The sequence below is a fragment of the Chrysemys picta genome, chromosome 3 (genome assembly GCF_011386835.1).
Source record: "Chrysemys picta bellii isolate R12L10 chromosome 3, ASM1138683v2, whole genome shotgun sequence".
NCBI classification, from domain to species: domain Eukaryota; kingdom Metazoa; phylum Chordata; order Testudines; family Emydidae; genus Chrysemys; species Chrysemys picta.
This window is the reverse complement of record NC_088793.1, coordinates 76,420,890-76,432,908: the sequence shown is the minus strand read 5'-3', so window position 1 is coordinate 76,432,908 and position 12,019 is coordinate 76,420,890. Positions and strand designations below refer to the sequence as shown.

At 38.6% G+C, this 12,019-nt stretch overlaps 1 protein-coding gene across 5 annotated transcripts in view; it reads left to right on the top strand.

The window, feature by feature from the left end:
* The window catches only part of FBXL4 (F-box and leucine rich repeat protein 4), a 102,588-nt gene that overhangs the window by 15,902 nt on the left and 74,667 nt on the right, over positions 1 to 12,019 (top strand). For all 5 annotated transcript variants that reach the window (XR_010599556.1, XR_006176201.2, XM_042857628.2 and 2 more), the window contains exon 4: positions 11,574 to 11,919. Coding sequence is in view for 3 of the 5 variants with exons in the window: in XM_042857628.2 (XP_042713562.1) it covers positions 11,574 to 11,919 (346 nt within the window). In the remaining 2 variants the exon portion in view is untranslated. The remainder of the gene's footprint in view (positions 1 to 11,573; positions 11,920 to 12,019) is intronic.

Sequence of the window (12,019 nt, the reverse complement as noted above, 5' to 3'; positions counted from 1 at the left end):
AGGGCTAGATTTTCTCTAGTGTCAAGAACCATTTGGTACAAGGGTGGGAGTGGGACACCAGATGCTCAGTTATATTTCCCTGATTTTTAAACTGTAGCTTCTTCAGCTCTGGCATAAATTAGAGCAGCCTCGTGGAGCACAGCTATGCCAATGAGCATAGCCTGATTGGGAGATGGTTGGCACAGGAGCCAGCTCAACTGGCTTTATGCTAGCTAAGAGTGTCTCTACTTTTCTGAAGTAATTTTCAGAGAGTCAATTATGACCAGATTCTAGCACTTTTGAGCCACCTGGGACTGCAGTAGAGAATCTGGCCTCCAACCATCTCTAAAAGCAGCCATGTTAGAAAAATATTAGCCATTTACAAGTCTTGGAAAAATCCACTCCCTGTCGTGTACAGAGCAAGAAGCTTTCCTGGGCAAGTGCCATCAGCTTCTATAGAACTGAAACTTTAATGTTTTGGGGGGAAAAAACCCTTAACCTCTAATACACTGTGATTGCAAAGATAACTTTCCAAATGTGAACCTAGTGCAAACTGATGCAGTCTGTTGTTCCTAAATGTTCAGACAGATAGTTTGTGTCTCTGCTGCTATTTATAGCTTTGTCAAACACAGCAGAGTGAAAACTAACCGGAATCTTGTCAGTTTTCACTCCCACTATTGGGAACTCTGGGCAACAATGAAACCTACATTCTGCTTCTGGAACTTGTAAAAGCTATGTGTGATAGTAGAATCGGCACCATGGCCCTTCATGGGGGAGGTGGACCCAAAAATAGAGAGTAGGATGGGATGGATTAGGTGTGTGTTTGGAGGGTGTGGGGTCACCACTTGTCTCTATTTTTGGGTTCACTTCCCAGTGAAGAGATACAGTGCCTGATTCTGCAGTTGTTAATAGTTTTTAAAAACTGCAGAAACAGAATAAAACTGACCTGATTTTTGCAGATTCACTGCTGCACTCAGAGTTCTCAATTACAAGAACTAAGGTGGTGTGAGAGATTAAAGGGGAACAGTAAGAGAAACAAAAAAATATAGGGGAGGAAGTAAAGCATACACTTTAGGTGAAAATAGGTGTAAAGGGCTACAGGAGGTGAGAAAGATAGGAGGAAGAAAGCGCTGAAAACAACATGGGGCAAAGCTATATAATGATCAGTGTAGGAAAGAGAAAAAGTGGAGTTGGGCCAGGACCGGAAAGAAGATTTAACAAAAGCAACAGAGATACTGTAGTAAGTTCATTTTAAAAATGCATTAAATTTAAAATAATACATTACAGTCTAGTATATTACACAGTAAATAGTACACAAATATTTTATACGCTGTACCTCTAAATTGAGGACTTTGGAGGGGCCTGGCTGTGCAGGTAGTGCTTGGGTTAGTAGGTTTTTATGTCCTGGCTACTTAAGTGATTTAGTTAACCAGTACATTTTGGGGGCTAATTGGTTCCCCATCCTCCCTAATTAAGACTTTTTATGTGGGTGCATAAACCGTAAAAGGTAGATGTGTGTGTGTGTCATCATGATGTGTTCACTGTCACAATTTATTTTGTGTTGTTATATCAGTGTGTTGATGCAATTCTGTTCAGTTGTTTGTTTAAATTGTTCCTATTTATTGAATAAATATCTGTATACTTGAAAAGTAAGAAATTTGAGTTCAAAGAACCGCAATAGTCCAAACAGTTAATTCACTACCTCTCTAACCATGAAATAAGAAAACTCAAAGCATTGTAACATGCAAAACATTTGTGGGGAGATACACTGAAAAATCAGCTTTCAGTCTTTGTGAATTTGGGATCCAAACTAGAAGCCATTCATGGTCTATCCGTTTGTATTAAAATATTTTCAGTTGTCTGACTGTGCACTGCTGATGTTTACAAAAATAGATTTTTCTTTATTTCTCTTTGTTTTAACTACTCATATATGTCACCCCGAAATTTGTTTACTAATTTGTTTGGCAATATTGTGCTATAATAATATTATCTAGGATAGTAATGAAAGGATTGAAAGGAAATAATGATATTGAGTGTTTTTATTGATATGTAAACTAATGGTATTTTACCAAAGCATCTAAACTTTGAATCCATTTAATTCCTTTGCTCATAAGAAATAATATGCCTTTTAATTTTAAAAAATATTTTTAAAAAATTCCCTCTTGAAAACCTATTCCTTGATCAGATTGATCTTGGCTGAATAAGCTAGTTACTGAGGTAGACTGACATAAAAGGAATGAAAGTTGCCTACTAAACTAAAGGAAGCTATAAAAGGAGAAAAAAATAGTGAAAATAATTTACTCAAACAGAGCAAACATTTAATGATAGGTACCACTTTCCTCTTGAGTTTATGGCATATTCAGCAGTTACTTCAGATTGGTGAATTAGGGTGACCGAGGAGCGATTTCCCCCCTCCCCTTTTTTTTTTTTCTGAAAAGCCTTTCAGATGGGATCTCCACAAAAATAATTCTTCCAGTTTTCTCTGAGACAAACCAATCCAGGCCTGTTTACTCCAGAGGAGTCAGAATTAAAATACATTTATTTTTATTGTAAATCATAATGTAAATCATAATGAAATGTGTTTGTTTAAAAAAGGCAGAATGGATTATGGATTGTGCCTAGTTACTTAACTATAGATAATTGGACAAATGTAAACATTTATAAAGTTGAAACATTGTTCACTGAGGTAGGAAAATAAGGGTCTGATCCTGCAAGCGCTTGCTATCAAGTGTAGTGCTTGGTTTCAGTGAGACTACTCAAGCAGATAATCTATGAATTTTTTTTTAAGATACAGATACACCCACAACCTGATGAAATGCCTCAAGTACTGCTAATTGAGGAAATTATAGCAAAAGAGCTTTCAGGTACTAAGCTCAATTTTTTTTTCCAGAACTTAATTGGTCAGCATTCATTTGTGCAAAGCCAAAACCAAGAGTAGCAAAATGTTGTCCAGATTGGACCTTAAGTTTTGGTGTGTTTTATTTGATTTATCTTCCCCAGATTTACATAAAATGCATTTTGTCCTGTGTGGGTATTCATTGTTCTCTGACTACTATCGTTGGACCAGTTTCCCCATCTGAAAGGAGATAATGATACATACCTCATTGGTAATGCACTTGATATCTCTGAATGAAAAGCTCTGTACAAGAGTTAAATATTATTTCTGTTGGAAATTCCCTTCTTGGAAGTAAACAGAAGATCCCTCTTCTGATGTATTTGTTTTTAAATCAAGCTGTTTTTTGGCTCCACTTCTGGCATGTTTGAGATACTGCAGTCACATTGACAACCTAATCTTTTGCCTCTGTGCAAAGCAGATGAAGATTCCTCAGGATTTTGTGGCCCTCTGTTTTTTCAGGCAGGAATCTCCTGTGTTTTGGCTTCCTCCAACCTAGCAGCAGTTTGGTAATTAGAGGGTAAGTCCTTCTTTAGGATATCATAGGAACTAGAGAATTTCCTTATTTTAGAATTCCTTACAGCTAGCAGCAGCAGACGGAAGGAGGCAGGGCACTAAAATCACAGAAATGTGGGGCTGGATCTCAAGGTCGTCTAATCCAGCCTCTTGCACTGAGGCAAGACCAGGTATACTTAGACCATCCTTGACAAGTGTTTGTTTAAGCTGCTTTTGAAAACCTTCAGTGATAGGGATTCCACAACCTCCCTTGGAAGCCTATTCCAGAGCTTAACTATCTTTATAGTTAAAAAGTTTCTCTAATATCTGACCTAAATCTCCCTTGATGCAGAGTAAGCCTATTACTTCTTGTCCTACCTTCGGTGGACATGGAGAATATTTGATCAGTGGCCTCTCTATAACAGCCCTTAACATATTTGAAGACTGTTATCAGATCCCCCCTCAGTCTTCTTTTCAAGACTAAACATGCCCAGTTTCTTTAACCTTCCCTCATAGGTCAGGTTTTTTAAGCTTTTTATCATTTTTATTGCTTTCCTCTCGACTCTCTCCAGTTTGTCCACATTTTTGTTAAAGTGTGACACCCAGAATTGGGGACACTATTCCAGCTGAGGTCTCACCAATGTCAAGAAAAGAGGAAAATTACCTCCTGTGTCATAGATACAACACTCATGTTAATATACCCCAGAATGATATTAACCTTTTTCCCAACTGCATGACCAAGTCTTGATTTTGTCGAGGTAGTTTTGAATTCTAATCCTGTCCTCCGGCCTCTCCCAGCTTGGTGTCATCTGCAGATTTTATAAGCATATGCTGCACTCCATTATTCAAGGCAGTTAGTGAAAATATTGAATAGTAGTGGAACCAGGACAGACCCCTGGAACTCCACTAGATACTTTCCCCCCAGTTTGACAGCAAACCATTGATAATTATTCTTTGAGTATTGTCTTTCAACCAGTTGTACACCCACCTTATAATAATTGTATCTAGACCACAGTTCCCTAGTTTGCTTATGAGAATGTCATGTGGGACTGTGTCAAAAGCCTTACTAAAATCAAGATACATCACATCTACAGCTTCTCCAGTATCTACTAGGCCAATAACAGATAAAAGTGATCTGTGCTGTGTCTCCACTATTCAGCAGTCTCACTGAAAATGGTTGTTGGGGCGATTTGGGGTCTCTTACATAAGCAGGCCCTGGCTTTTCAGATGTACACAGCCAGTTTATCACCTGTTTTCTTTTAAATGAGACTAAACATGACTGCCAGAATTAAAGAACAGATCAGTGAGAGGGGAAATAATGCTCAAGATATGGGCTCCCACCCAACTGCTACTTATGTAAGCTTTTTTTGACCGAACTGTACAAGGGAGGATGAAAGTCTCTGTAGTTTGGTCTATCTTCTGCTCAGAATCTCAGACCCATGCTGTCTCTCTTGATTAGTTTTCAAAGATGTCAACTAAGGTTTCTCTTTCTAGGAACAGGGCTGTTAGGCATCCATCCCTAAAGCCTCAGATTATTCTATTATTTAATAATTGAACCTATTGAGCCCCATCCCATACTCTTAGACAAAATAGTTTGTCTCAATTCCTCGCAGGAAAAAAGAAGGCCCTGCTTCTCCCCGACCCTGCCCTGTGGAGCTCCTTAGGCATCCAGATCTTGTGACTTACAAGTGTTCCTGGCTGCTTTGTTTTTCATTAGTTATCCTGGATCTCCTTCTTTCCAAGTACCATCATAAGAAGGGAGGCATTACAAAAGTTCCAACCAGCCTCTTATCTGAGCAGTTGTCCAACTATCACAAGCATTTGCCCAAGTTATCAGTGGTGAAGAATGAACTGTCCTTGTCATACTTGGACCTATCCAGGTGATGAGGGTTGCCTTTTTGTGCAGAATAAGGTGGATGAGCTGATGAATCTAATTTTCTCTTCCCTATACTTTTCCCCAGATTCCATTTGGTTAGAACCCTTCCAAGATGTAAAGATGGAAGATAGTTTCTTTTGACTTTCTTATACCAGAGTCTCTGGAGAAGACTGTGCACTCTGAATGGCCAAATACAGTGTAAAAAAGATCTACCCAGAGAACCACTCAAAAATGCTATACTAAGTGTAGCTAGGCCAAATGAGTATTTTTTTTCCCGCCTCTTCACTTTTAACACCACCTTCCTTGTTTCTCCAGGACCACTCTCTGCACTGAACTTTCTAAACCCAAGGGCCCTTAAGGATTTTGTGGACCAAAAGATTAACAGTTTATTCAAGAGAGGCTTTGTGAACATAGGAACATCCATGCCCTGAGTAGTTTCCCCTCATGTGGCTCTGTAATCACTTCGTGCTTCAAGTCCTGTAGTCCTCTAGAGAGAGGTTCTCATCCATGACCTTGGAACCTCATTCTGCTCTTTACAGTACTACCCATATTGAATCCATGCAGGAGGTATTGTTATACTTCCTATCCATTAGAGTAGGCTTCCCAATAGCTACTTTCTCCAGTCACTTGAGGTTTTTTTATTGAAGGTTGGGAGTTTTCTCAAATGAGATCTGGCATTGTATTTTTAATTCAGACAGGTAGTCTTTACTCCTGTCCTAGCATTCATTCCTTAAATAAATTCAAGAAATATTCCTCTTTTGGTTAAGCATCAAACTCCAGTCCTTAAGAGCATTGACAATCTTAGAGCAGAGTCTTCTGTAGTGAGATCTGCTAGGTGGTCATCAGCTCACCAAATTCTGAATGTTGGTTATACAGTCTTAGACAATGCCATTTCTTTTCTTTTGTCTGTCTTCTCCAGGCCATAGTGTCCAGGGGAAGATCAAGATAGTTATATGTAATTATGACATTTCAGGGTGCAATTCAGACCAGTCAACCTGGGTTCCTCACAAACAGCCAGACAACATGCTGGTTACACCCTGAATGTCTGTGTATAGCCAGCAACTCTTACCCCAGCAGCCTGACAGCAAACACCAGTCACACTCTGGCTTTCAGCAGCCCAGTGCAGTCCCAGATTTTCCCCCCCTCCCCCCCAAAAAAAGTGTGTTCTGCACTGTCCAACTCTCTTCTGGATAGTCCAGATACATTAGGTCCACTGCCTCTCAATGTACAACAGTTTGCTACCATAAATGGAGTTACCCACACATTTCCCAATGCTGGATTAGTTTTTATTAGGGCTGTTGATTGATCACAGTTAACTCACCCGATTAGCTCAAAAAAATTAAGCACGATTAAAAAAATTAATCGTAATTAATCACAGTTTTAATTGTGATTTAATTAAACAATAGAATACCAATTGAAACTTATTAAATATTTTGGATATTTTTCTACATTTTCATATATATTGTATTCTGTATTGTAATTGAAATCAAAGTGTATCTTTTTTTACAAATATTTGCACTGTAAAAATGAAAAGCAAAAGAAATAGGAATTTTCAATTCACCTCATACAAGTACTGTAGTACAATCTTTGTCATGAAAGTGCAACGTACAAATATAGATTTTTTTTGTTATATAACTGCACTCAAACAAAACAATGTAAAACTTTAGAGCCTACAAGTCCACTCAGTCCTACTTCTTTTTCAGCCAACCACTAAGACAAACAAGTTTGTTTACATTTACAGGTGATAATGCTGCCCTCTTCTTATTTACAAGGTCACCAGAAAGTGAGAACAGGCATTTGCATGGCACTTTTGTAGCTGGTATTGCTAGGTATTTATGTGCCAGATATGCTAAATGTTCATATGCCCCTTCATGCTTCAGCCACCATTCCAGAGGATATGCTTCCATGCTGATGACACTCGTTCAAAAAAATTATGCATTAATTAAATTTGTGACTGAACTCCTTGGGGAAGGATTGTATGTCCCCTGCTCCGTTTTACCTGCGTTCTGCCATATATTTCATGTTATAGTAGTCTCAGATAATGACCCAGCACATGTTGTTCATTTTAAGAACCCTTTCACTGCAGATTTCACAAAACGCAAAGAAGGTACCAGTGTGAGATTTCTAAAGATAGCTATAGCACTCCACCCAAGGTTTAAAAATCTGAGGTGCCTTCCAAAATCTGAGAGGTATGAGGAGTGGAGCATGCTTTCAGAGTCTTAAACGAGCAACACTCCGATGCGGAAACTACAGAACCCGAAACACCAAAAAAGAACTTCCACTGGTAATATCTGACTCAGAGGATAAAAATGAACATGCATCAGTCCACATGGCTTTGGATTCTTATCGAGCAGAAACCGTCATCAGCATGGACACATGTCCCCTAGAATTGTGGTTGAAACATGAAGGGACATATGAATCTTTAGCGCATCTGGCATGTAAATATCTTGTGACGCCAGCTACAACAGTGCCATGCAAACGTCTGTTCTTACTTTCAGGTTACATTGTAAACAAGAAGCGGGCAGCATTATCTCCTGCAAATGTAAACAAACTTGTTTGAGCGAGTGGCTGAACAAGAAGTAGGGCTGAGTGGACTTGCAGGCTCTAAAATTTTACATTGTTTTATTCTTGAAGGCAGGTTTTTTTGTACGTAATTCTACATTTGTAAGTTCAACTTTCATGATAAAGAGATTGCACTACAGTACTTGTATTAGATTAATTGAAAACTACTATTTGTTTTTTACAGTGCAAATACTTGTAATCAAAAGCAAATATAAAGTGAGCACTGTACACTTTGTATTCTGTTGTAATTGAAATCAATATATTTGAAAATGTAGAAAACATCCAAAATATTTAAATAAACAGTATTCTATTAGTGTTTAACAGTGTGATTAATTGCGATTCATTTTTTTAATCACTTGACAGCCCTAGTTTTTATTAATGAATAAAATGTTTATTTAACTGCAAAGAGATATTTAAAGTGAGTACAGTTATAAGGCATTAAAGTCAGAAATGGTTACAAGAGAGAAAAATAAAATGCTTTCTAAATTTAACAAGCTAGACTTGGTTCAAGGTGAAGTTCTTACCACAGCTTCCCAGAAACATTTCTGACCAAATTCTCAGGCCAGAATCTGCTAGCAAAATCCAAACGCTGTTTCTTTTGTTGTTTTAGGTGAAAAAGAGAGAGATGAAGAGAGAGAGAACTTGGGGTGTTTTTGCCCTTCACTGTTATAGTTCAGTCACTCTGGGAAATGCATTTAACTTTCCTAGTTAAAGTTCATTCAAACAGTAAAGAAGGCAACATGGTGTCTGGTGGTGAAAGAGTGTGCATGCTGTTTCTTCTCCCCTCTGCTGAAATACACGTTTTCCTTGTCCCCTGTCTTAGGACCCTGTTTACAACTTTTATTAAATTGAGATGCACACACTTCTGTGTTTAGGACTTTTTCTAGTGCAGGGCTCTGTGATTTTTGATCATGAGCTAGTAATATCATACAGGGGGATTTTATAACTTAACACATAATGTTGCTACATACTTTTTACCATGATTTTATTGACCAGCAAGTTAATAGTTTTCAAATGATACATTACCAGGGATATTTTGTACAAAGATTATTACAGTGGTGTGTAGGGTGTGAATACAAGGATGCATTCAATCACAATAATCCAGCATGTTTTAGATGTCCATATTTAAAGGATGCTGCTGCTTTCCATCCTGGAGGCACACTGATATGAAAATCCTGTTGTGACTGCTCTGTGGACCTTAGCATGAAGGAGAATAGAAGAATTTATCCATGTTTATCTGAAAATTTCCCTTTGAGTAATAAAATCCATAGACACAGCCCACCTTGAAGACAAATGGATCATTCAGAATAGAGATGGAAATTGGCATCCAAGGATTTGGATTTGTTGTCATTAGGTAGAATTTACCATACTCTGCGGTGGGAGAAATTGTATATTTAACACAATCTGTAATTTTTAAAAGTAGATTTGAATTAACCTGGCTGGAGTAGTAATGACAATTACAGTGTCATCGTTAGGAAGTGGGGAATTTCCCCACTGCCAGTTACTGACAGGTCTGGTTCTGCCGCCAAGCTGAAAGCAGGCTGTAGTAACCATTGTAACAGATCTGTTGACCTTATTATTGAAGTAAGGAAATTTTCTGGTAAGCATGGATATATGTTCCTATGCTGGGTTTTAATTTTGTCAAGTGAAATTTCCAGGCCTTATTTGCACTGAGTTATTTTTTTTTTAGTGGAAACATTGCTTACATTTTATTTTCTGTTTAACAGGACAAGTTAATTATCCAGTATTGGTATGAGTAAACAATGTTTTGATTTGTCTAAATATTCAGAAGTAGTTTTTTATCATCAGCATACACTTGTTACAGATTCAGAGTGCTGATAGCTTCTATCAGAAAGGGAGCCCAATTACTGCAGAATCAGCGTCAGGTCTCTGAGATCAGTGTGACAAAGGATAGCCAAGCTGTGTGAGATCTTTGAAGGCAGGACAAGGATAGTTGGAGGTGGGAGGGAGCTACAACTGGTGAAAGTTCACTGGGTTTGTATATAGGGTAATCAGATTGCTGCGGATACGATGCCATAGGAAACAGCAGCAGTAGCTGTTGTAGGTTTCCTTCCCTGTCATCAATCTACCTGGTCAAGGAAGCAGAAGGCGCAGGAGCAGTGTGAAGTAGCAGCTGTGACTGGAGCACCTGCAAAACCCCTCCCTTTGGCCTGGAGTATGCAGAATACATTTAAAGAGCAGACCTCTCTCCATTCCCAGGCCTGTCTACAAGGCTGGGAGCACCGCAGGCTTGGTGAGGAGGGGCTTTTCTTCTTTCTCTAGACTACTCCATGTGTGGTTTGCTACTGGTGACTCTGCCATTCACTGAAGGAGGTGCATCAGAGAGGATGTATGAATGGGAATTCATGCATGTCCTGGTACTCCTGCCATTGGGTTCATGTACAGCCAGGGAGGATAAAAATGTTCAAAAAATGCTTGTTACCAAAAGAAAAAAAATCAAGAAATTTACAAATGATCAAAGATGACTTGAAGTTTTTTTTTTTTTTTTAAATTCTTATCCATAACATTGCACTAATGAGTAGGGCTCTGCCAAATTCATGGATGTGAAAAATGTGTCACAGACTGTGAAATCTGATCTTTTGTGTGCTTTTACCCTATGCTATTCAGATTTCATGGGAGGGGGGAGTCCAGTGTTTCTCAAACTGGGGGTCCTGACCCAGAAGGGGGTTGCTACCTTCAGAACTGGGTGGCTGGAGAGCGGCGGTTGCTGGCCAAGGACCCAGCTCTGAAGGCAGCAGCACAGAAGTAAGGGTAGCATGGTATGGTATTGCCACCCTTCTGCGCAGCTACTGGCGGGGTGCTGCCTTCAGACCTGGGCGCCCAGCCAGCAGCCGTCGGTTTCTGGCTGCCCAGCTCTGAAAGCAGAACCATCGCCAGCAGCAACGCAAAAGTAAGGGTGGCAATACCGCAACTTCCCTAAAATAACCTTGCGATCCCCCCCACAGCCCCATTTTGGGTCCAGACCCCTACAGTTACACCACCATGACATTTCAGATTTCAATATCTGAAATCATGAAATTTATTTTTTAAAAAATCTATGACCGTGAAATTGACCAAAATGGACCATGAATTTGGTAGGTCCCTACTAAAGAGGCATTTGACAATGAATGACTTAGAAGAGAAATTCTTGCTTATCTGCTCAAAAGTCAACAAAATAGAACTTAGACACTTTAAAAATTGTCATTATTAACTGGATTATTAACTATTCCTATTTTAATGACTTTGTTATAATATTTAATATATAGTTTTTTTGTTAAAAATGTGCTTGTGGGGAGGGGAATCAGAAAGAAGTTTTGGCTAAGTATTTGTATGGTTCTTCATGTGACCCTCTGTTCTCTATTTAGTATATTTGTACTAAGATAGGAAGTTTACTATACAAGCTTATTCTCCTTTTTGCCACACTTGCATAAATTGTGATATGTTACAAGGATTTGTATGTTTGTGTTAGTAAAAGACCACATTTGTATGTTCATGAGCACACATCCTATTCTGTCAGTAGTGCAAAGGAAGTACAGTAATTGTATAATCCTAATATGTGATGAGCCTGTTAATTTTTTTCTTTTTCAGATATTTATTGAAGTCTGGGGAAATAAAGTAATCTTAACTGGCCTCTTAGCCATGTTCCTAACTTACTAAATACTTGTACTTTTGCCAGAGTAGCACATTGTGCGCAAGTTCAGAGCTTACAATAGTAACTCATCTTTTTATATTAATCACTGTATTATGTGTGCAATTTTTCTTTTGTAGGTGGGAAATCCTTTGGTCAGAAGCACCTACCAAGGTGAATTCTCCTCAGGCTCGCCAGTTCACACCTTGTATTAAACAGATTGACTTTCCCACAAATCTAATTCGATTGGAAGTAAATAGTTCCCTTCAGGACTATTACGCTGAATTAGATGCAGTAGTACTACATGGTGTGAAAGAGAGACCTGTACTTTCGCTTAAGACTTCGATGATAGATATGAATGATTTGGATGAAGATGATGATGAAGAAAAGAATGGCTCTGAAATGGATAGTCTTAATAAACAGTTCAGTGTTGCAGCCCTCAGGGAATGGACAACTAATGGGTATTTTGATAAACTGCCTTATGAGGTAAGGAAAAAATGCTTATTATACTAAAATGGAATTGTCTCAATCAGAGGGCAGAAATGCTGTATAGTTACTCATCCAAAGCTATATTTTTTTCCTCACT